The sequence below is a fragment of the Parasteatoda tepidariorum genome, chromosome 9 (assembly GCF_982258835.1).
Source record: "Parasteatoda tepidariorum strain Cologne lab strain chromosome 9, Ptep-v5.0, whole genome shotgun sequence".
In the NCBI taxonomy this organism is placed as follows: domain Eukaryota; kingdom Metazoa; phylum Arthropoda; class Arachnida; order Araneae; family Theridiidae; genus Parasteatoda; species Parasteatoda tepidariorum.
In genome coordinates, this window is record NC_141763.1 from 103,071,137 (window position 1) to 103,098,492 (window position 27,356).

Below are 27,356 nucleotides of genomic sequence, written 5' to 3' on the forward strand. Positions count from 1 at the left end.
TTTAAAAGAAATTCCTTTCTTCATAAAATATGGAACTATATTACATTCTGAGCAATAACCAAAAGCTTGATTGAAATATTGCATATTCAAAATCCCAAAGACTTATTTTCCAAACTTAATTTGAGAAATATTATTTTAAACTTAAAAATCTTAAATATGCTACTGAGAATTTCTTAAAAATCTTTTTTGAATTATAAAAATAATGAAAATGCGGTATTGATGCGTTTAAAAGTCTTATAGCGGTTTTCAACGGAGACCTCTAGATCAGACGGAATGTTGAAGCGAGAGAAAACATTCTCCGGCCTTCCCCCTTCTAGTTGGCAATGTATTAGTAATACTTATTTAAATATTCTAACAAGCAAGCAATAATCTGTACAAAAATTCTATTTCAATAGCAGGGGTGATTGTGAGCCCAAGTCAAAATTCCGGAAAATTTCCTGAATTTGAAGGGGGGGGGGAAGTTAAAATTGAAAAATTAGAAAAAAATTTAAACAAGGTTTTTTTCCTTTTTCTCAATATTTCTTAGTTTACTAAAAATATATTTAAAATTTTACACATAACTATACCATTTACACATACCTATGATGACCTGGAGAAGTAATTAAAATTCACAAATGTCTTTTTTTTTTTTTTTTTTTTTGAGCTTATGATTATAACAACTATTTAGTGATAAAAAATGAATATTAATCATGAATATAAGCTTATAAAGTATCTCTGTGGCTCTCCCTTACAAACAAATTAAATAAACTGTGTTTTTAAGTTCCACCTTTAAAAATTTGATTTCCGGAAACTTAAGTGATCTATGATTTTTTGAAACGTTTGTACTTTCGATTTCCGGAAACTTCCGGAGCACTGTTAGCGAAAAATCCGGAAATCAGGATTTTTTCCGGAGCACAATCAGCCCTGCAATAGGGATTTTTTTAGGAAACTTACTAAATTTTAGGGAATTTTCTAAAATGTACAAAAATCAGGAGAATTTAAATCAAACCAGTAGACCAGGAGAAACTGGCAAAATCCAGTAGTCTACTGGAAAATCTAGTAGAGTTGGCAGCTATGCATTTGTCATGCTTGGTGACAAATAAATTGTGTTGAATCACATAAAATTTTTGCAAAGAATGGGATCTGGCCAATAATGCAGTTCATCAAAGTATGTTTTTCATCTTTGTAAATTCCAAATCATGCGTTAGAGTAATCACTTCTTGACCCACTCAATTAGCAACCATAGTGAACTTGCGTGTGAAATATTTTTTAAATATGGATTTTCTCTAGGTTTTTAAAACCTCAATTAATATGGAAGAATCGATAGAAATAATACAATTTAAGATATTATTTCGATCAACAAACTTCTATTCGTGCATTTGAAGAATCACTTTTTAACTAATACGATTATTGGCCATCTACATGGTATTATCAATCGCATTTTTGTCAGTTATTAGTGACACGAACTTCGACATGTTTTTTTTTTAATGCAATATTGTTTTGGAATGAAAAATTTTGAACCACACATCTTTTTAATGCTTTATATTTGCAATGATTTTATCGTCCACACGGATTCGTTGAGAGCGGTTTCAACAGTTAGTGCTTCGAATTTCCATAAAGTTCTGATTTTCTATTTGATATAATACCATAATGATTTGCTAATTTTGAATCACTCTTTTGATACATCACTTTCTGACGCGCTTTAGTCACGATTATTTCATATTAAATCTGAGGTGTTTTCAAAATGCAAGAGTTTTGAGAGTTCTGCATGATTAATTTTTTTGCAATAATCTTTTTATGCAAGACAAGAAAAGAAAAAAAATAGATTTTTTTTTGTGCTTTAATAAAATGCCGCTCATCCTCATTTCAAAACTTCACTTCCTTGAAATCCAAATTTTTTTAATCATATAACAGCGGAAATCAGATAAAAATCATAAAAAAAATGGAGGTCAGGTAAAAATTATAAATAAATCAAAACAAGTGGAAAAGCAGAGGAGTATCTTGCAAAAGTAACTAAACCCAATGAATGAATAAATTTATGTACATACCTTAATAAAGTACCTAAAATCTGATGGAAGGAGAAGGACGTGGGGCATAACAGGAAGTCCAGCATTTGCCTCATAATGCAGATACTCAATGTTCACTTCTTCATTAGGAGGATACAATGGATAAAAGCTAAATTAAAAAATTATCAATGTAAGAACAACGCAACATCAAAATAAAGTTTTTTTTCTTTTTTTAAACTACCATAGAATTTATTGTTAGTAAATTATGTTCACCCTTAATAGATATTTCTAAATTTCTTAATTAAAATGCACATTAGATATCACTAATTAAAATTGTGTATGGTTTCTTAACTCTTGACTTATCATTAAGTTGGGAAGAGCAATGATAGGATTAAAAACATCAAAAACTAGTTAATTTGTATACTGGGGTTGAAATATATTCCTTTGCTTTGAGCAACTTTTCACCTCATTCTCAGATTAACTGGTGTCAGATGATTTTAATTCTTATAATGCTTTCATTGACATCAATAGTGATTGGCCAAAATTCATTAACCTTTTTTTCTTCTTTTTTTGCAATATTCAATTATTTAATTGCGTCCCTTTATACACATGAACTTCTTAGGATTTAAAAAAGTATACATTGATCAGTCTAATAAATAATCTACCAAAAAACAAAATACTTAGATCAATGCAAAAAATTATAAATAATGCAACAGCAGCGATTTTTAGCAATAAATTTTTAGTTTAAAAGTTAAGAACCATTTTTGTTTCGGTTCCTATTCAGCACTTTTTCAAAAAGAAAAAAAAACATTTGTTTTTATAGTCGTTTTATTATTAAGAGTATTTCTATTTGTCTATTCTTTTTCTTCACCTTTTCTTGAAAATATAGTAATTTGAAAATTGAGATGCTCAGTTGATATTTTTTCTTTCAAAAATTAAGATATCATTTTTTTTTTATAAATATTTTCTGATTCACTTTTGCATATAGCGCAGCCTTTTCAAAATTGTTTCTGATAGACTATATCTCTTCAAGTTTTATAGATACTTGGTGGCTCGGGCTCCTTCAAGCCCCAATGATGGGTGGTAGATACGAATTCCACAACCAGATCACATTGACCACAGTGCTGATGTAAAATATCCTCAGTGGGAAAAAGATCATGAGTTAGAGTCCCCTTGTTGCCAGGCTAACAGTGGGAGGTTTTCACTCTATGTAACACAAATGTGGGTTCCGTTTTATAAAAGAGTCCTCCAAAAAGGCAAATTTATTCCAATACTTGTTTCCTTGTCTTCTGATTTGGGAACAAAATTACAAGGCTACGGAGTTGAACATTGGTAGTCGTAAACTTAAAATTAGGTCGGCTGTTTTAAGACGGTTATAATATAAAATTATTATTTTTAGCATTAAAGTTCTGTTTAATGAACTAAGAGAATTTTTTTTCTATTTCTTTCAATTTTATTTTATTTCTTTCAATATTATAAATTAATATAAAATAAAATTATTTTTACCATTAAAGTTTTGTTTTAAGAACTAAGAGGATTTTTTTTCTATTTGTTTCAATTTTATTTTTCATAGCTGTTTTTTTGCTTATATTAAATATTTGTAATAGATAGTATATTTTCATTACCCCCTACCAATAATAAAGTTGGTTTTGTTTATTTTCAATAATAACTTTTTTTAAAAAGAAATGTTGCTATTCGTCCAAATCGCTATTTGTTGAATCACAAGTTATAATGATACCAGTTATATAATAAATTTATTACATGTATACAAGAGAATACATTCTATAACTTACTGTCTCTGTGTTAGTATGTGACTACATAATCTTCCCAATCGATCTGGCATCTGTCCACTTTAAAAATAAATAAATATTTAGTTTATTATGCAGAACATATAAAAAGAAAGACAGTGAGACACCACAACAAAATTTGTAAATGAGATTTCAAGAACTGATAAGAAGCGAATAATCAGGGAAAAAAAGAGACACTAAAAAATCAAGTAAATAAATGAAAATATACTCAAATATCAAAAAAGAATAGAGGGTGATTCAAAACTATTTTTTTTTTTTTTACTTAAGTGAAAAATAATGTCTGGTATAAGTAAGGAAAATTCTGTTGTTTGCAAATGTATTAAGAAACAAGTATTTTTCTTCTTTTTAATAAAGCATAAAATTAAATAAATTTTTGTTTAAATGTCAAGAATAAAGAAAAAAATCAGCAGATTGTTAAAAAAAATAGGATTGTAATCATTTTATTTTCTAATATACATAAAAATCTAAGTATCATTAGGGTAATAATAAAAAAAAATCTAAGAGGAAATCAAATTGTATACACTAATAACTACACTTTTAAATTGACTGCAAAATTTCCAGTCATCTGAAAAACATTAAATTATTGAAAATAACTTTCTTCAACGTATTTATTATATTTTTATAGTAGTTGCTCGAGGCAGCCAGCTGGATGGTCCTCTATGCCTCCACTTAAAAGGAAGAAAAAAAAGTACAGTTGGACTTGCAAGCTGTCCCTCAAATATGTTTAAATTTTTTCTTTCTTTTTCTGAAGGACTTTTGCATTAATTAGTACCTTATTTTACGTGTAAATGCAGTAAAGCCTGTTCCAGGTCAAGATCATCTCAATACAGTTTCTCCGATGAATCGAATTGGGCGCTATAGTCTACTAAATTTGATTTTCAATATTTAAAGGTTTCCCTCTTTTGATGGTACTCTGTACACTTGTGAAGGAGACCATTTCAACAGAATTCAAATTGTAAGTTCGAACATTATACCCATACCATCTGAAATTACTAAATTTGATAACACTAATAATACTTTGCATTTTCTACAGATTTCATGATAAAAAAAAATTTCCATCTATCATTTTATCTAAATAGGTAAAATATTTTTTGAAGCATTTTTGTTTTAAAGATAAAAAAGGAATCAAGATTTCTTAAAAGTGATGCATTATTTATGAAGTAAATGTTTAGCTTACAGAGGGTAGACAATATTAATACAGTGACAGTTATACCAGAACAAAAGTTTTATAAGATCAATGAGCTATGTCTTTAAAAGAACTTACTTACAGGCTTACATACAAATATATTTTATATACTATTTGTAAGCAGTATATCATGAGCTAAATTTATGACTAATTACTTATTCAATATACAGTATACTCTCGATATCTCGAAAACCTTGATACATCAACAAAAAAAAAATTACTTTGTTTCTTAGCATTCCATATCCACCTAATATTAATTTGAAATCCCATGTGGAAGAGTTTCTTGCTATGTTGAATACGTTTCAAAGTAAAAAATGAATTTTTTTTGGAAAAATTACCACTCAACATTACTGCATCCCAAGAAAAAATGCTGCCCACACATTAAAACGTTTCATAAAATGCTTCGAGAACATGAAAAGCGATGACTTGGTAGCTATTTTTTGAATAGAAAAATTGATTGGTGAGCAATTTTGAAAATGATGTCGACAGGTCACGATGGTAGTTTTTATTTATTTTTTAAAATAAACTCTATTAATGTAAGCTTTTTGTAAACAAATTCTTTTATATTTAAAGCATCATTATTTTTGTGTTGCTTTTAAAAATAAAATTATCATTGCTGCATTGAGACTTAGTGTGAAATATTATGCTAACATATTTATTAGTATTTATTCTGATGTTCCATGACTCTAGGTTTTAAAATACTATTTAGGAATTAATTAATCATTATTATTACTATTTAGAACACATTTAGTTCTGAACATGCTATCTCGATTTTTTTTTGAGAGTATACTTTTTCTATAATAAATTTAACATCCTTACTTACTGAGATATTTCTTCTTTTCCCATATGAAACAAAATATCAGTTGCGGAGATAGCAAATATTACACCTTCAATATTCACTACACAAGGATCAGAAGCTACCTGCAGTATCTGTAACAAATGTTATAGCATAAATATATATATTTTTTATAACTGCCTTACAGTGGACAGGAGTCTGAAATCATGCACTTGTATCCACTGTAAATTCAGAAATAAAATGGTACAAAATTAAATTTATTTCAGTAGATGTATAATGCTGTGAAGGCAGAGCTAGTAAACAATATTGGTATTGAGAGAATGCATCAAAATCACACTAAAATCAATGTGCTTTAATTTTTATGTTAGGGAAAAGTTTCGTAAGTTTTCCATCTTTTAAGTCACATGCTTAAAAGGAAACAGCATGAGTTGCAATAGGCCCACACATCAGGTTACCGGAATTCTCAGATCTCACGCTTCCTTAGCGGAAAAACTTAGAATTGTTAGCTCTGTAATTTTTAATCTACTTTTAGAAGAAAATGTGAATTACTAATTATGAGAATGGGTTTCGGTCAGAACAGTGAATTGAAAAAGAGAATTCAAACAAAAAAGAAATAACATAAAAATATATGTTAAAATTTTTTATATCACACAGATATATATATATGTGGTTCGGTTGGTCGTAAACCATTGGGGGAAAAGGTATTATGCATAAAGCTTGTGGATATACTGCATCTACAACTAGCTCCAAGCTAAATTTATGAGAAAACTTATGTCCTTGAAGTAATTTATTATGTGGATTATATCTATTTAATTAAGTTAACATTGGACCAAAGCTATAGAAATAGTGCTATATCTAAATTTTAAGTTATTACATTTGTTTAAAATATGTTTCATAGTAAGTGGTTCCAAAAAATGAGAACCGGTTAGTTTAACGAGTTGCTATTATTAAACAGAATTATTATTATTATTTTGTTAACAGAGTGCTTTTATTAAACCAAAATAATTCAAATTTCATTTACCCTTGAAGTACAACTCAAGGAATAAGGTGGAGTTGGATATATACAGTCATGGTGAGCATCCCTTGACGAAGGAACAAGAAGAACCCTCGTATTTGCGCTATCAGGAAGAAATATATTTCTTTTAAATTTTTTTTAACTAATATATAATAGACTAACAAAGAAAATATAGCAATTTTTGATTACTGTGAAAAATTGTTACAAAAATTAAAACACATATATGTGAAAAACTATAATTCAATTTTTAGTTTTTAAATTTACCGGATACATAATTGTTAAAATTTTTAATACAGAAAACATAGAACATTAGTATATTTTGAACATGAAAGAACTTTATAGACATGAAAAAAAATTAAAAAATTGATTTAAGTTAAAAAAAAAAAAAAAAAAAACTGTGTACTAAGTTTGAAAATGTTGATTTCAATATAAAATCCAGTTTTTGTTGATTATTCTGCTTGATTTTTAATATGTTAATTTTTTTTTAAAAAAGTTTGATACGATAGTAAAAAGCATCTAAAATCTTAAAATAATTACTTACTGATCTATACTTTTCACAATTTCTGATGTTATTCTCTTAAACACCTCTTCATAAATTTCATTAACATCTCCATTCTAAAGAACAGAATTTAGTGAGACACAAATCATACCAAAAAATAGTTTTAATATGTTTTTAACTGTTGTAAAGTTCAATCCTCCCTTTCAAATTATAATATTTTGCTATAATTTTTATTGCTTAATACAGCATTTGAGTATGTCACAGATATTGATTTGAGTATGGTACAGATATTTATTAGTCTACATAAACTATCAGTATTGATTCATAAGCAAAGTCAGAAAATAAATAAAAGATATAAAAATTTTGTAACATAACTTTTGATCAAATGATCGGATCTTCACGTTCTAGGATTCAATCCTTATAGTTCGAGGGTGTGACCTCAAATTTGTAAATCAATTAGAGCAGATGATATTTTAAGAAACGAAATCAGACACAAAAGCACACTTCTCTAAGGAAACATACCTTTTACTTCAACAGATTCTGATTTCTGACCCCAAAAACATAGGAAGTAGCCACAATCTGGGAAATATGGTCTTCATATTTAAGTCAGCTGAAAGATTCGAAGTTTGGACCTTATAATTAAAAAAAAAAAATTTTCTTTCCGTATTTCGCCATATCTCAAGAGCTTTTCAACAAATTGAAAAATTTTACCACACAATTATAAAATTCATTTATACAAAGGTAATTTCATGCACACAATACATTTCAGTTAGTATTTTTTATTTATTAATAGTCGAAAAAATTTTGGAATTGTAAGATAAATTATTTTCTTCATCATTTTAAAGTCGGTATTTAATACAAAATTTGAGTAAAGTCTGTTGAACAGTTCTTAAGACATAGAATTTTGAAAAAGTAATATATTTAAAATTTAATTTCTCAGGAACTATTCAACCAATTTTGCTCAAATTTTGTATTTCGCTATGCAAAATTAAAATGATGTAAAAATTTTTATAGGTTATAATTTAAACTTTTTCCGACTAGTATTAAATAAAATAATAAAAAGATAATAAATATTAGGTAAAATTTATTTTTTGCATAAAAATGTCTTTCGGTAAACGAATTTTGAGTAAGAATTTCTCGATTTGTTTAAGATATTTTCGAGATATTGCAAAATAAGCAAAAATAAAATTAACATCATGAGGTCCAAACTTTGGATAGCTCTCTTGAATAAACTATGGGGATTATATTTCCCAGATTGAGGCTGCCCCTATATTTTGGGGGTAAGAAATCGGAATCCGTTGAAAAAAGAACAGGGTGGCCCCTCAAATCAGGCTTCAAATTTCTGATTTTTCCAGGTAAAAAACTTAAAATTTTCTGGTCAGAGTACTTTCTTTATTTTCAAAAAGTGCAGGGATGGGTACAAGAAAAGTGCGAATATTAGTATTTTAATTAAGATTTTTTATTTTTTTAATATATCACCTTGAAAAAATAATTAGACTAAATTTATTATAACAGCTCAGCAAGATTTTGTTTTTCATTTCTTAAATTTTTAATGTTTTGGTACAACATTAATTTTTAAAAAATTCAGATAGATGTGGAGAAAATATGTTTAGCTTGCAGAATATATTATTTTTATTGAATTAGAAATATTTTAACGTGTTATTTTAAGTAGTTTTTTCACAAAGTATACCAAATGATAAATACAAATTCATCCAAAAAACCTAGGATAATTACTGTTTAATATATTTTCATTAAGCAAAAGAAAATAATTCCTTTTGATTATACATCATAAATATCTATATTTCATTATAGAGCCATTTAATACTGTATTTTATCCAAACAGTGCTCTTTATAAAATTTGTTGTTTTAGAATTAGCATTATTTTTTTTTAAACGGATATTCAGTTTTCAAAAATGAATGTTGCAAATGCGAAATTCTGGTTGCACATTCTATAGAAAAAAACTAGATAAAACTCTTTACATTTTTTTTTCTTATTTGAAATTAAAATATTTAAAGAATTTCAATCTAACCACATGTTTTCTTAGTTTAGATTAGTTCATTGTTCTTGTTTTTACAACTGGACAATTCCATGAGCATAAATTTCTAGAAAAACTCTTTAGTACATCATAACTTATCAAAAAACAATTTGTTTTATAAAAACTGATTATAATAAGTTCAAATTAAATGGATTAAATTGTTGGTGTTGGACGACCATCACACAAAAGCAAAAGATGAAAACTCATTTACAAATTGTCTTTCTGCAAATTTGAAAACTCATTTACAAATTGTCTTCTCTGTAAATTTGTTTGCAATTTTAATATAAACTTGACTGAATTTTGAAGCTGACATGTGAATAAAGAATTCTAAGCAGTTCTTGACTTACAAAATATGGTATATAATTAATTTGAAACTTTTTACTTCGGTGTCAGATGTAAAAGTTTTGGAGTCTGATGTACATTTTTAAAGTTGAATTTAAATATAAGTTAATGATTATAATAACTTAAAATTACTTTAATTTTAATCTTAATATTATAAACATTATTTTTCGTTTAAATAGCTTCTTTAAATTTAAATTGTCATCTATTTCCTGTTGGATGGATCAATCTGTTTTCTAATATCTTTCCCCATGTAAAAGATAGTTCAAAAATCACTAATTTTAATTTTAACGGTGCAACATATATTAACAATAATGTAATTAGAACTCATATTTAAGCAATATTTCTTTAAATCAATAATTCCGTAAAATTAAAAATTATGGAATAAAAAATAAAAAAAAAACTGCCGCTACATTTTTTCTAAATAACAGGGAAAAAATGAAAAGTTTCATTATTCTTATATACAATAAAAAAAAAAGCTATTGAAAAATATTTTACCACACATTACAAGGAAAATTATTAATAGTCTATAAAAATTTTTTTTGTGGCATATTACACAAGCCTAAGAAGTGGTGAGTAAAAAGTGTAAAAATCGAATTTGTTAAAACAAGAATCATACATTAAAAGACCAGCACTCAAAAATATTAATCAGTTGTCCGCAGCAAGTTAGCATCTATGAAATACCACTCTTTCATACATATTTACAGATCATATTTAATCATTTTGTGATCATATTTGATACATATTTAAGATCATGCAAACATTACATGTCTAGAAGAACTTATTAATCTCTTTTCTGCTTTTACTAACAAATACAAGCTAACTATAGTCGTTAAGATTATGTAGATCTTTTAAAACCACAGTAGAGCCCCGATCATCCCAGTTTACTCTTTAACCAAGCTATAAAATATTTAAAGAAATTTTTTTGTACTGGTTTATTTTCAAAACTACCACCGAAAAAAATTCTGAATTTTATCTTCCAAACACTCCGGAAAACAAGCTGACGAACAACACGAGATTACCCATGATCGTCAATATTGAAAATGAATTCAGCGAAGATGAGGAAGTGATGATGAAAATCAACATATAAAAATCTCTCATACAGATGGACTAAAAGCTGTTGAATATATAGAACAAGAGGCGACACCAGCAATCCTGTTATCCCTAAAAAAAGGGTGAAACATTGTTGCAGAAAAGCTGATAAGTAATGAAAAACAAAAATCGATTAAGGACTTATTTAAGTTAAAACTCTTACATTCTCATAAAGTATGCTCTTTAAGTGTTTTTAAGTAAGCTTTTTAATTATAATATGAATTGTATGTGGTACATTCGTATAAATTTCGCATTTGTTAAATATATTACATTTATAACTTTTCTTTTTCTTTCCTTTTTTATACTCCTCGCTTTAACTGAGTTTTTCGCTTATCCGAGTTAATCGTGGTCCACGTTAACTCAGATAATCGGGAATCCACTGTATTATCCCAATAGCTAATTTATAAGATAGGTTAACAAACTTTAAAGTAACTTTTTTCAGTTGAATTTGCTTAGATTCAGAATGCTTTTTAGTCCAACAATAATTTTACATGTGAACATTTATTTGAATCTATATTGCTGAAAGAAAATATCATAAATTTTTATGCAATTCCGTATAAAATAACGAACTAACATAATAATAGTAAGTATTGTAAAGAATAACTGCTTACTTCAATCAACTCATTCTTGATATCTACAAATGGGCCAATCTAAATAAATATAAAATAATAGTGTATATTAAACCAAATAAAAAAGAACAAAATTTTAAGTAATTTTTAAATTTTTTTTATGTTTATTAAAAAACCAAGAAGACCATTCATAAATATTGCTAGTTTTTACTTATTTATAATCGATTTTTGTAAAAATCATAATAAAAATAACTTATACACAATGGTTAATTCATGAAATATACTAATACAATATATACATAAAAAAAAAATAGTTAAGGCCGTTCGCTCGCTCGATCGGGAGAAAAGCAACCCCCACGTTATTCTATGGACAGTTCAGTACTGCATAAAATCATCAATTTTCAAGATAATAACGTTCTGTTTTTTGGAAACGAAAGAAAATAAAAATGTCTTTATTATCCTGTCTGGAATTAAATTAAAAATTTTTTTTACTATTTTTTAAATTCGAAAAACTCATTCCAACTTCCAACAGTTTTTATCCATAGTAGTTTTTCTCTCATCTAGTTTTTAAGAAGGGAAAATTAAGGTTAAATTCATATCTTTCATTTAAAAAAAAAGAACAGAATTATTTTTAAATTTGACCAAGAAAAATGGTACAAAGATATCACGAAATTTGAACTTTAAATCTAAGCTAACTGAGTTATTGTGCTGCCACCTACAATGAAGGCGTTGATTTACCTAATTATGCGAAGTGAAGTAAAAGCAACCCCCTTAGTCGGCTGGTCACTGATTGGTTTAAGGAATGGCGGTTCATTCGAAAAAAGTAGCCAAATTTTAGCCTCTCCTTACTGGTAGAATAAGTAAGTTTCTTTACTTGTAGAAATTTCTTAATGTTTTGCGAATTTTATTTTGGAAAACGCTTTACGTCTTTGATCTTTCCTTCGATTCTTAAAGTTCCGGAATAAAAGATAAGAATTAATATTATGGGTATGCATTGAAATCTGGTATTATACAAATAGAAAGACACTATACTTTATTATTATTATTTAGTCAGCAGTTAGTAACCCCTCACCGAGCCTCGATAGCGAACAAGGCAGCGCGTCCGTCTCATAATCAACCCCCTTCCCCTGAATGAATGATTCTGTATTTCTTTCATTAAAATATAGAAATCTACAAATCGGAAAATTTGCAAAAGTTTTTAATAAATTATTTTTGAGTTATCGGTAAAAAAATTTCACAAATTTAAAAACATTAACTGTGAAATTTTCTGATTTACTCTCAATAAATTTTATTTAAATTGAGTTTACAAAATATACATTTACCCATACATTAAAAACAGGAATTCAGGGGAAAAGTTATATGAAGCTTTATTTGGAATAAATTGATTCTGCGATTTTTACAACTTTCAGGTTATTAGCAAAATACAATTTTCTTTTTATTTCAACTAATAGTAAACATTATTTTCTTCTGAAAAGTAAAAATATGTACTGTTATTAATTTTTTTATTATTCGCAATTTTATAGCAAACTAACAAAAAAATTCAGAAAAAATATAAATTTTCTAATGGGAAATTGTGCTGATTATTTAATGGAATAATCTAATTTCGATGGAATGAGAAATTATATTATTTAATAATTCTAAATTAAACTTTTGAAACTAGATACATGAATTTATATTCAGAAAATAACACATGATTTACCCCTTCAATAAATAATACATTTTCTTATAAATAATACATTCAATAAATAATACATTTGTTACCGGGGTAAAGTATAAAACACCGGCATTCCATGACATTGCATAGAATGCCAGTTTTTTTTTTTTGCCAAGCACGAAATATGAGAATTATTACATACTTTCCCTAGACACTATATGTAATAGCTACACATTCTATAGAATGACAAATGATATTTAGGCAAAGTAAGAAAAAAGATCCTGATAAGGCTATTCTGTAAATCACGCGCATTCCTCAATAATTTAAATGTTATTCGTAAAAAATAATTAGAGTGCCATAAAATAAATGTATTCAAGATGCATAGAGAAAATGAAAGTTGGATAAAACAAAATTTATGCCTTGAAGAATCCATGCCATATGAAGGGAAACAAAATTTTCATATACAAATGAAGAAATTAAAATTAATCTACTTGCTCTGATATGGTAAGCTTCAAAGACGTTTGAATTACATTTCATTACATTCGAAATGAATCATAGACATATTTTATACTTTGCAGGTTTTTCATTACATTGAATGCTTAGAAAATGTGAGAAATAAGAGTCCTTTCAGGCACTGGCTAGTTTAGGTATAACAACGCCTTGACATTCCACAGAATGTTGACTTACAAACTTTGGCGGTAACATACATATCAAAATGGAAGAGCCGTGGTTGTTTAGGGGATAGAGTGCTCTCCTCCAAATGAGGTGATTCGATTTGGAATCCAAGTGATAGGTGGTCATACGAAATCCGCCCACGGCTCACACCGAGCGCAATGCTAATAAAAAATCAGACGGATCATGGATCCATTAGGACTATCCGTGGTAGGTTTTCGTGGTTTTCATGTCCACCTAACGCAAAGACGTGTTAGTTCTTTCAAAACGTTTTCCACGAAGGCAACTTTTCTCCCAATATTTGATTGAAGAGTTACTTTGTCTTCTGGATTGTGTTCAAAAATACAAGGCTACGGAGTTGGTAGTCATAAACTGGAAATTGGGTTGGCTGTTTAACGACAATTACTAAAAAAAAAAAAAGAAGTAAAAGGGAGAAAAAAAATGGAAATATTGAAAACCGGTAAGAAAATCATTTCTTATTTTTAATCCATAAGTATCAATATATTTTCGGACAGTTATAATAAAGATACGGGACAGTTTTTTTTCTCTGAAAAAAATAAATGTTTATGAATATTTTGTAATCACAAATAGTGAAATCTTATTTTATTCCTTACAATCTTAATTTTTTTCCTGACAGTTGCCAGTTTTTTTAAAGAAAATAAAATATAGTAAATCATTATTGATAAGATTTCGGAAATAAATAATTTATACTAATACAATTTCCTACAATCTTTATGTCCCATCCCCATGTATTCGCATCTCGCCTCCCTCGCGCGTTTACTTTATATTTTCGAAACAGCGTAAACAGTATAAGAAACGAAAACTGAAAAGAAAAGAAAAAGGAAATAAGCTAAATAATGAATATAAGAAAAACGAGAAACTGTATCCATCCCTTCCTGTTACTATGGGGTATATGCATAAAACCGGTTTTTTTCTGGCTATTCAAATGTGTTACTTGTACTAGCAGGGACTAATATAGGGGAGAAGACGATCTTTCAACTAAAATGAGATGGTGGACTACTATGAACTAACATGCCTCGCTTGCTTAGCTTTTATGTATAATAAAACTAAAATAAGACTTTCTGATGCATAATAAAACAACTTTTCAAAATATTAAAAAAATCAGATTGTTTTATAACAGAAGTTTAATTATATTAGTATGTATACGATTGTTATTTCATATGATAATCAACGTTATTGACATGATTCACAAGCTTTTCGCTTATTGTTTTCGAATAAGGTATTCAGAAACATTATTCTTAGTTCCTAATTTTTTACCGGTCCCTCAAATCTCTAAAAGCTTTAAACTTTATTAATATATATGAGAAAACGCATGACTTTAACACTTCAAAAGTTCTAAAATAATTTTCTAAGTATTCCTTGAAAAATATGAAAAAATGCATTAGTAGTGGATTGTTTCGATTATTTTGACCGATTATTATACATACATACATAATATATGTATGTATATAGATAGGTATATATATATATATATATATATATATATATATATATATATATATATACACACACATAGCTCTCCTTATCACAAAAACATTTCAATGTATTTGTTTTATCGGAATCTTCCATAAAAAATGGAACCATATCTATCAGCAACTGAAATGTCGATAAACTAATACTCCTGCTTCGTTTTCTAATAACCATTTAATTTCTAGTAAATTCTTTTTTCATACAATAACTTTAAACTACCAAGGATTGCCAAACATTTTGATAACATATTCATATTTTTAAATATTGTGAGTACATTTCTTACAATAAAGATTTTAAATTTGAAGAAATTTTAAATGAGCATGCCGAAAATATTTGTATGCCATTTACTACGCTCAACGATTTGTTTTCAATTTATATAACAGGCATTCAATACTTTTACAAGTAGTGAAGAATCGGCTAATATTAATTTAATCATGATAGATTAAATTAGCTTGTAAATACCTATTTTAATCAGAAATTATACAGCAAATTTTTTATAAAATCAATGTTAGACTTATTTTAATTAGTCATAACTTTTAAAGTCTCTTATCATTTCGAAGCTGATTAATCTAAAACAATAAACCAGAATTCAATGGAACTCCTGGATCCAGCTTTGAAACAAACTAACCTTCGTAGCTTCATTAAACTAATAACCGGCATTCACATTACATGGCGAAGAAAACCACAAAAATCTCCCACATTTCGCTCAACTGAAAATGGAATTCTAACCCTGATGGAATTCTAACTTCGTATCAACCAGTCACCTCTGGGCTCGAACCTGGGTCTCCAAATTGGAAAGCGTATGCCTTATCCCCTGGGCCTCCGTAGCTATCTTTATAATTATTTAATTTAATTTTATAACCGGTGTTGAAAAGCCGACCTAGTTCTCAGTCTGCAACTATCATTGTTCAATTTAATAGTCTTGTAATTTTGAGCCCAACCCAGAAGACAAGAGAACTCTTGGATCAAGCATTGGGAGAAACTAGTCTCCGTGAAAGGTGTTTTAATGGTACTAACTTACGCTTGCTGTACATAGAGAGAAAAACCAGGAAAACTTCTTACGGTTAGCACAACTGCACGGGGACTCTAACCCAGGGTCCGTCCACCACTTGATATATTTTAAAACAGTACTGCGGTTGGGGGGTCGCCAGGTGCAAAATTCATATCTACCAGCCATCGCTGAGATTCGAAATTGGTTCTCCTCATTTGGGAGGCGAGCTTTTTATCCTGAGCTACTACTGATCTTTTATAATTATATTTTAAAACCATCGTTGAACAATTGACCCAATTTTAAATTTACGACTACTAATGTTTAACTCCATAGCCTTGTAATTTGAACCAATCCAAAAGACAATGAAACTCCTGAAGGACTTTACGAATCGACAGATTTAACGTGCATCAGTCACCATGCAAACACAGGGAATGTTCGGCCGGTTGGGGTCGAACACACGACCTTTTGGACATGAGCTCAGTGCCCTACTAACCAGGCTATCCTGGCTCCTTTAATCATTCTGGGGATTTTTCTGATTCAATAACTTATGTATTTGTTTTTAAGAAAAATGCGTTTCTGAGTTATGTCTAAAGAATAAAGTACTCACAGCAAGCATCCCTTGTGCACACAATATATATATATATATATATATATATATATACAGGGGTCTGTCTAGGTTTTTCTGAAAGGTACCTATTTTGTGAAAATTTAGACATAATTTGTGAAAAATTAAAAATTATATTAAAATATCAACACAAAAACATGGTAAAAATATAGATTTAATGTTTCTTAACGGATACAAAAACAAAATTTAAGGAAAAGTATTTTGTGAAGCTACCGTTTTTCTTAAAGTTGAATTTGTGAAACTACCGTTTTAAATAAAATTGAATTTGTGAAGGTACCGCTAAACGGTAGCAAATTTCGGCCTGGACAGACCCCTGATATATATATATATATAGTATTCTTTATTACCATTTAGGATTATCATGGTTAAGGTATTTACCCGGATCCCCTGTTTTAATTATATTATTCAAAAATTTTAAAAACTAAATTCGATATAATAGCTTTAAGTTATTTATTTTTAAGAGTGAAAAGTTAAACATAATATAATTCTTGTTTTTCACTCTTTGAAGCAGAATAAATTAAACTACCATTGAAAATAGTTAGCTTCTTCACAGATTCTACAATGTATTTTTAGAAAATTGGGAGTACATCTTTCTGTTTGCAGTCGCTCTCCATATCCTCGCACTCCGGAACTACTCAATTACTCGTGATATTGTTCTAATTCACTTTTTTCACTAATACCTCAGTTTTTATAGTTTAATTTCTTTTGCACTAAATTTCAAATGTATTGTTGGCTGTTGTCATCGGAAATAAACGCTGCTGATAGTCTATATATAGGATATTATCACATATCGAGCAATATATTATATATAGGATATTATCACATATCGAGCAATATATTATATATTAACACATACCGAGCAATATATTATATATTAACACATATCGAGTAATATATTATATATTAACACATACCGAGCAATATATTATATATTAACACATACCGAGCAATATATTAACACATACCGAGCAATATATTATATATTAACACATATCGAGCAATACATTATATATTGTGATAATATGAATTACTAGAAGGCTTTGTTTCATACTCGATTCGTTCTCCAATCCTCGCAATTGCCTGTTATTTTTAACATCCTAACGAAATTAAATACTTAATATCCCCTCAATATATATTGAGGGGACAGTATACTATTTTTTGAGGGGATATTAAGTATTTAATTTCGTTAGGATGTTATTGAATTAGGAATACTTCAGTGACCCAATCTGTCATGTTGATTAAATAATATAACTAAAGATGAAAAGGGACAATGACTTGATTTAAGAACTTCACTTAGATATTATTCGAGATTTTGATTTCAAATACTCTATAACGCATTTATTGGATTTTATTAGTTAAAACATTATGGCATAATAAACATGTAGTTGAGATAAATATCTTCGCTTGTTTTCAACTCTTTCATCCCTTTTCTACATCTTATACATTTTTGTAATTAAATGGATTGTAATTAAATATCAAGAGCAGATTAGCTTGTTTTATTGTAAATGTCTACTAGTTTTAATGTTTATTAGGTGAGAGTAATTGCATTAATCATGGAATTTCTTTATGTATGTCATATATTTGGATTAAAAAGTAAATTAAGTTAGATTTTAATTCTTTAATTTTTTTACAAAATTTGAAGAAAAAAATATTAAAAATTAATTTTAATAAGTATGCTTTTCATGCTAAAGCATTGAGGCGAAAATAAAAATAATAATTTAAACAAATTATAATGTAAAATAAACTGAAAATAATAAAATATTAATAATAAAATAAACTAATTTTATAAAAATAATATTATAAATTATGAAAGCATTAAAAATTTAAAAAAAAATTACTATAGATAATCATTAAAATAATTATTTTTATTCCCTACAAGCTCATGGTTCTGATTGAGGCTGGTTTCCAAAAGCCTTCTTGGCATTTGTTTGGAGACAATTCTTAGGGGTTGGGGGGTCAGGGCTCAAGAACCAGTTTTACTCTCCCCTCAACTAGAAGGAGAAGGGAGTGTTACTTCCGCGTCATTGTAAATAGTCTGAGAATAAAATAATAAAGAAAAGAGGATACCCTTTTACTACCCGCTAAACATTTTTATTTGGAAAAGTATGCATGGAATACGTAGAGTTAGTTTAAAATACATTATTATCAAAATGATAATATTATATCTAATAAAAAGAGATAAATTGATAACTGCCGAGATCTGTACTTGAGTATTAATAAAGCATGATTTCGTTAGAGAAAATTACTTGAATGTTTCTCATCTAGTTTTTATGATACATTTTACTTTGTATAAACTGCTTTACTTATTCTTTTGCTTTGTGAAGTACTTAAATCAAACACTTTTTAACCCAAATCATCAAAAATTCTTTAATTTGTACAAAGATTTCTGTTTTATTTGAAAACTATGTAGGCTCTGTGGTTCTTACTTCTTCTGTGTCGCAAATTATGGGATGCGTTAAAATTTTTGTAATAAAAATAAAATTAAGAAAATTAAAATGAAAGAAAATGTTTAATTTTCGGTTTTAAGGTTGACTACCGCAATAGTGTACTCGTTTTAGCAAATAAATGTTCGGCTTTTTCCTAATGAAACGAAGCAATGTGTTATAAAAAGCGAGACTAGCTTAACAGTTTTGTTTGCTTTTTTTTTTTTAATCTATTTTCATCTACAAAATTAAAGTATCTATACCTGAATGCAGAAAAGTTTATAAAATTATTAATTTAAAGTTAAAGAAAATTAATTGTACTTAATTTTGAAATGATATATTAAAATATATTTTTTACTACTATTTTTTAAGACCCAGCAGATAATAAAATTAAGATAACTCTCATGTTAAAACATCATCCTCTAACTCGTTGTTACAAGTATTTTTGAAGAATCCAATTCAAAAGCTAGAGTAAGTATATAATTTTGTTAGCTAGGACCTCTCGAATCAGTTAGATATATAGATTTTTTTTCTTTTACTTGCTTTTTGTTTTGCTCGTAAACTTATTAATGCTTACATTTGAAAGTATATGCTACCTTTTATTCATTTACTAAAGTACCACCTGTGATTGTTAAAAATTGTAGAGGTCTCTGATAAAATGCTTGTTCTTTGATTTTTGTCAATTATAATTTAATGGTAACTATACGTTAGTTCTGCTTAAAAAATTTTAAAACAAAATTCTTGTCTTAGAATTGCAGCACTATTTCAAATGATAAAGATAGCTTTAACAAAAAAAAAATCTAGTATAACGGTTTATAACTGATAACATGTAAAAAACTAGTCTATAGTATTGTTATTACACATTGTTTTATAAAATATACGGAGCACACATTTAAGAAATTACGCTATTTATCTTTTATATTTAATTTAAACTTGGATTTTATGAATTATTATTTTGTTTAGACATTGTAAAAATATTAATTTCACATTATGTTGCATTTTCTTTTAATCCTTAAATGACAACTGTGTTATTTTAAAGTTACTTACTTTTTTTTTCAAATAAAAAATTTTGCATGCATTAAAATTAAATTTTTGAAAGTTTATAATTTAATTTTTCAGTTGTATTTTTTTAGATCTATTGAAACTCCAAGAGAATGTAGAAAAAGACATTAAGATTTATTCGTCGTGAATCATGAAAAATACAGTTTTCACATTTTTCAATAACATCAGAAATATAAAACAAACCTTTGAATATACCTTTAGGATCACCATTAAATGCAAGTTAATTGTCCCCGGTTTAGTAAAACCCTTGCGCTCTTTAATTCTTAAGTAAAATATGGTCTGAAATATTCGGAGATGTAATTACTGTATACACGCTATATTACATAGTTACGTGAGTGAAAGAAAATTCAAAATGATATCGAGGCTGTAATATTTATTTACTGTTGGGGATACGCAGAAAGAAGATTGAAAGACCCAAAACAATTTATACAAAATTATTGTTAGACTATTAATATTTATAATATAAATCTTTTTCTAGAGCAGAGTAAATGTTTTAAGGCATTCCTAATATGAAGGAATAAACGACAGTGTCATACATTATTTTAAATTTTATTTGATATTACCAATATTTGGAATGATGAGGAAATATGAATGGTGTAAAAATAATTAAATAAATAAGAGGAGTAACAAGGAACCACACTACCTCCGTTTTATACACCAAAAACAGTGAAAAAGTAATAAGTGTAGTTGCGTGATCTATTTTTGGCGCTCCCTTTAAATATTGAGTTTTGCCAAAAAGTGTAACCCGGACTTTCATGGTCGCTCAGTATATCTCCGCCCCCTATGTCCGCGCCTATTCCTCCCATTCTCCCACCCATAGCTCCTTCAATTTGACTTGTCTTTCAGCGTAGAAAGGGCCTTAAGACAAGAAAATGATTTCTTGGAATACTCCTGGAAATATTATCAACACATTTCGTTTTAACAGAAGTATGTTTAGTAATTAGAGTAGATTTTACAACCGTTTTATTAACTTAGTTAAAAACTTATTATAAACAAAATATTATATTTATATATATATTTAATATTTTGTTAAAAACATTAAACTTTTGTTTATTATTAATTATTTATTTAAAGAAATTATTTTACAAGTTAATAATAAATATTTTTAAAGTATACTTTAAATAATAAAATAAAATATTCATTACAATAATTTTAAATCTTTTACATACTTACCAGTATAACAACATGAGGCTGATGTGACTTGATATATTTCAATAGATCAAAAAGTGGTTCATATGAAAATGTGTCAGAAGTTGCAAATGGACCAGCAGCTATTACAACACTCAAAGACTCTAGAAAAGTTATCGTAATTATTGAAACACAAGACTTAGTTACAGACATCATATCTGCCAACATGGATAGAAAAAAATCCAATAGATTTTTTACCTAACAATATAAATTTCACGATAGCTGTTACATAATATTTTAAATATGTTTTATGTAGGAAATTTTAGGGATTTTTATTATCATCAAAATGAAATTTTTTTTATTAAACTAATAACGATAAAAGGTCTGCAATATTGTCCATTTATGGACTGCATTAAATGAATTTGATTTTTTTATTATTAACCCTTACTGTAACTTTCAATTTTAAGTAGTTTTCATGAAAAGCAAATACGAATATTTTTTTATTAATAGTTAATGCGAAAAGTTTTAAGCTGATTACTATAAATGAGTCTCGTTTCATGTATTAATATTTATTTAAATATTCAAGCAGGCAATAAGTTGTGTATTAATTCTATTCCAATAGGGACCTTTTTCGAAAACTTAATCAATTATAGGGAATTTTCCGAAATATTTAAAAATTTACTACACCAGTAGAGCAGGTTAAAATGGCAAAATCCAGTAGTTCACTGGTAAATCCAGTAGAATTGGCAGCAATGCATACACTATAGTAAAAATAAAATTTAAAAATTTTTGTCTAACTCACAACACTTTGCATGCATGCAAAGTTTTTAACTATTTAAAGTAGTAACATGCAACAGAAAAAAAAAGTTCAAAAACTCACAATTTTAAATCATTTGAATTTATGGTGGATTTTTCTTAGTATATTTAGTCAGTTACAACAATTATTTTTAAATACTGTAAATTTAATGAGAAAGTTTTGAAAAAGTTCAATATAATTTTCCTTAAATATAATTAGTAAGCAATTTTTCAGGTTCTGCCATTAAATTAAAAAAAAAAAAAAATCATATTTATATTTAAATCCGATATTATTGTTAATATAGGGAAGTCTCTCACTAAGTAAGCTACAAAATCAAACATGAAGTCAAAATCTTGTATAAACGTGAATGATTCTCTTGCAAAGGATAAAAATTTGACTGCTTAAAGATAATATGCTTTGTAGATATTGTATTGCTGAAATGTTGAACAACTATAAAAGAATTGACATGTTTACTGTCCAATGAATGACATGCATACGATTCAACTGTATTTTTTTCAGTAATTCCAATTGTATTTTTTATTGTAAAAAATGAATATTTTAATTGCATATCTAAAAGAAAAAAATCAAATTAAGGAATGCTATATATTAAATATTACCCAATTAAGGAGCGTTAGGATCTGTACAGAATGCAAAATATAAACAGCCTGAATAACTAAAGATCTAATGATCAGATATTCACTACTAGGACTAAAACTTGATGATTCAAGGGAGTGATCTCAAATATGCTAATTAATAAGTGAAAACGATATTTTAAGTTTCGAAATCAAACACAAAAACGCAATTTCTCTGAATAAACATACCTTTTTTTAAATGAAATAGGGTCCCAATAGTTTGGTTAGGAGAGAGAGATCCAAAGTTTGGACCCCTTAAGGTTAATTTTACTTTTTTTTGCATTCCACAATACAATATCTCGATAACTTTAAATCAGTTATAAAATTTGTTTATGCAAAAATAATTCCATGCAAGATATAACGTTAAGAAAATTTTTTTTATTGTTTAATATAATAATAGTCAAAAATCAATATGCTAATTAACAAGCCTCAAATATGCTAATTAATAAGTGCAGACGATATTTTAAGTTAAAAGATCAGATACAAAAACGTACCTTCTCTAAATAAACATACCTTTTTTCTGGTGGATTTTGGTTTCTGGCCCTTAAAATATTGGGGAAGGAGGAAATATGGTCCCCATAGTTACTAAAAATTTTTTTTTTGCATGAAATTATCTTTAAAAAAACGAATTTTTTATTTCAGTGAAATAATTTTTAATTCGCTTAAAAAGTAGAAATATGATGAAATACGAAAAAAGTAAAATTAATATTAAGGGGTCCAAACTTTTGACCTTACCAAACCTGACTTATATTTTGGGGGTCATGAATTCAAATCCATCGAAAAAAAGGCATGTTTATTCAGAGAAAGTATGTTGTTCTGTCTGATTAAAATATCATCTTCACTAATTAATTAGTATATTTGAAGACACGTCCACGAAGATTGAGGCGTAGTGCATGATTAGATCAGAAATTATTCAAGGGTGTCTCATTTTATTTTTTTGCACACTGTCCAATGTCAGGCATCATAATGTGCACCACATAGACATACTATCCACAATCACAGCTAAGACCTTCACAACACTCCATAAAAATAAATACAGTTAATTGAAAATATTATTTAATACAAATTTTTTTTAAAATCCAATAAAAATATAATTTTTGATTTTCATGACACTGTTTGAGCATTAAATTATTCAATATATCTCTATTTAAAACACACAAAAATATTTATTTTACACTAAGATATTAATTGCATTTTACAGTGCATTAAAATTAAACATAATTTTTTTGTACACATATTAAGTAAAAGGGATATTAAAGTGTAATTTGAAATGAAATTAAAAGTTTTACGACGATGTTAAGCTTACCTATGCAGTTAGCCAAGTCAGGAGCTTTAGAAGAGACAGGTGGGTACAAGCCCTAAAAAAGATTTCCAATTTTTACATTTGTGCAATAACTCAATTTATTTCCATTGTATTTCAAGTAGAAGAAGATGAAAATAAAAACACAAATCCTGATAACTCATACTTACTTATAAATACACAATAAAGGGGGAGGTCATATATTTTACTACCAACTGATTAAAAAAAAAAAAGACACAAAATATAGCAAAGTTACAATAATTATGCATTTTTTAATATTTATAATATTTCATAAAAAATAATTACTTTTGAATACACATTCTACTGTAGAATAGATGGTTGTCTTTTTATTCTGTTACCCTGGACATGTTTATTCTATACTTATTAACCTGGATAATTGAGAGAATTCTGCACAAGAAATTTTTTTTTAAATACTTATCATAAGTGCTGGGTAAATTTTATGAAAACTAAGAATGTATTGTAAGGAGTAACAATAGAAAATAACAAGAAAACAGAATAATCTAAAGGCAATGCTGTTAATTTTGTTGGAAATACTTTATTGCTTAACAGGATGAGACTATATCATTCATGTTTTATTGAAATGCATCTGGATTTTTTTTTTTTTTTTTTTTTTTGCAGCTAAGAAATAATTCAAAGACATATACAAAATAATTAGAATGCTTATTGCAATGGCACAACCAAACTGTCAAATAAACAAAGAAACATTGCTACCAGCAACATACAATAAAAAAACTTCGAAATGACAACTTTTAGCATTAATGCAGACTAGTAAATATGAAACAAAATTTTTTGTAATTAGTCTCAGCTTAACCAACCAATATTTAGTACCATTCGCTCCAAATCATTTTTATAGGAATGCGAAATTCATCTAAAGACTAGAACAAATTTTTGTCAAAAGATGGACCAAAGAAATACATTGGACTCAAGTCTGATGAATAAGGAGGCCATTATTGTGTTGTAAAAATTAAAGTAAAAAATGCCACACATTGTTCTGTGAGCAGAAATATCATATTATGCATGGTTAACTGGACCATTTTTCTTACGCATGTTTGTATGATATTTGAATAAATACTTAACATAAAAATCTTTAAAACTTTGGTTGGAAATAAAATACTTGGTTTGAAACTTTGTCCAGTTATTTCTAGACATTCTGTGAAAATGGAAACAAATTGTGCGATTAACTGATTCACATACATTAGGATTCTCACATTAAAATTTTTGTTGTTACATTACAATGCAAATTTGCACTCCCCCCTTCCTTTAACTATATCACACTTTATATGACATTTAAATTAGACGCTTAAACAACTCTAGTACACACGATGATTCTGCAAAATTATTTTATCATCAGAACTTGTAGGATTCTTAACTTGAAATAACATCAATTTGGATTATTTGAAATTTTAGATTAAAGAGGCATAATTTTGTGATGTTCAATTATGAAGTTAAGATGAGCAACTAAGTTTAAGTTAATATGAAATGGAGCAAGTTAGTTGCACTTGTGATAAAAGATCTAATTCACTGCATAATAAAGAGTAGAAATTAACAAAGCAGCTTATTCAATAAGTTAAAGGTTTTGACATAACAGAGACAGTCAAATATATCATTGTTGGTGATAAATACATACCTCAAATAGGCTTTTTAATATAAACTTTTTTCCTAAGTTATTAACCCCAGTACCAGCAATAATCTGAAAAGTTATTAAAGAAACTTTAAAATGAAATAACCTGCATAAAATTAAATCTAAATTTGAGAATACATGGATGTTAAAAAATGCCAATTCTTTGCCTCAGTAAAAAAAGATAATTTGTTTCATTTTTTTTTTAAATAGTGAGGCAAACTGAGGTATAAAAACTGATAATCTATATGCTTAAATATTTTTTTTTTAACAGTAAAATAAGTATCAACATATAAAAGAAGTTTCAATAAATGCTTAAGTCTTTACAAGTCATTTCAGAAGTACATCATGATTTAAGTTATATTTCTTAAAAACTATTGATGGTTTATTTCTATGTATAAATCTTCCCCTTATTTTTGAATATGAGATAGCAAAGTTTTGGCTGTTAAGAGTAATCAAATCGACTGCTGTTGATAAGTCGATGATTATTCCTATAGAAATCATGCATCAAATGATATGAGACACAAGGCAAAAGGTGGAATTTAGAATTTCTCAGCAACCAAGAGCCTCATTCCTTCTGCTCCACAGTGGAAGTCATGGTTGGCACACTTGTCGAAGTTCTACCCCTTTTCTCCTGAGGATCATGCTTTCTCCAACTGCAGGGAAAAAAGGTTCGTTCTCCGTACGCTATCGTTCAGGCGGTTTGGGCTTCGGCAGCTATGAGGGGGGGGGCTGTAATAATTGAACCCCCCAAAAAATAAAATTTTTGGAACTTCGTCAGAGATTTTATAAAATTGGGAAAAAAAGAGCGGATTTCTGCTTTTTCTTACATCCCTGAGAATATTTCAAAATATGTTGTTTTCTTCCCTAGCAGAATTATTTTCAAAATATGTCTTCTTGCATTTGATTAATTTACTTTTAATGTGACGATTCCAGTTTTCCAGCAACGAATTTCCAAGCACTTTTTAAAATTCTGGTAATTCTCATTTGACATTATTTCAGCCTGTGAAATTCAAATTGCGCATTAAAGAGTATATTAATTTTTTGAAACACTCAATTTATACCGATAGTAAATATTTTTAAATTGATAAAATAAAAAAAATAAATAATAATTCTGAAATCGCAGAAGTTCAAAAGATACTTTGCGCTAGAAATGTTTTCTCTTTCATTTTTTTGAAAAAACACCATAATTTTTAAAGAACATGATAAAAACTTTTTATATTTTAATAAAATATGACTCTAAATGAGGATCTTGCTACAAATTTAGATATTCGGAACACCATAAAATTGGGGGGGGGGGGGAATTCCATTTTAAAAATAAAATTTTTCGGTGACCTAAATCCATGACTATCCATGATTTTTTTTAAAAAAAATAGTTAAAATCATGACAAATTTTGTTCAATACCGAAATTCACGGCTTTCCATGTGCGTGGATACCCTGTATTTAATACAACAAGCAATCTCGCAACATCTCTTTGAAGTCTCCAATTCGTGTGATTTTGTTGTCTATTTTTTCTCAACAGTTAGTGCTAGAGATTTAAAGAAATTTTAATTCTTTTTCATTTGATGAATTTGAATTTTTTTGGATCAGAACAAGTAAGGACAAAGTAGTTTTATC

At 27.7% G+C, this 27,356-nt stretch overlaps 1 protein-coding gene across 2 annotated transcripts in view; it reads right to left on the reverse strand.

Moving 5' to 3' along the window:
- The window catches only part of PolA2 (DNA polymerase alpha subunit B), a 39,408-nt gene that overhangs the window by 1,858 nt on the left and 10,194 nt on the right, over positions 1-27,356 (reverse strand). For both annotated transcript variants that reach the window (XM_087152531.1, XM_087152532.1), the window contains 9 exons: positions 25,748-25,810; positions 24,106-24,157; positions 21,417-21,535; positions 11,368-11,406; positions 7,332-7,405; positions 6,797-6,893; positions 5,803-5,909; positions 3,779-3,835; positions 2,028-2,154 (listed from right to left, as the gene is read on the reverse strand). In XM_087152531.1, coding sequence (XP_087008657.1) covers positions 2,028-2,154; positions 3,779-3,835; positions 5,803-5,909; positions 6,797-6,893; positions 7,332-7,405; positions 11,368-11,406; positions 21,417-21,535; positions 24,106-24,157; positions 25,748-25,810 — 735 coding nt within the window. The remainder of the gene's footprint in view (positions 1-2,027; positions 2,155-3,778; positions 3,836-5,802; positions 5,910-6,796; positions 6,894-7,331; positions 7,406-11,367; positions 11,407-21,416; positions 21,536-24,105; positions 24,158-25,747; positions 25,811-27,356) is intronic.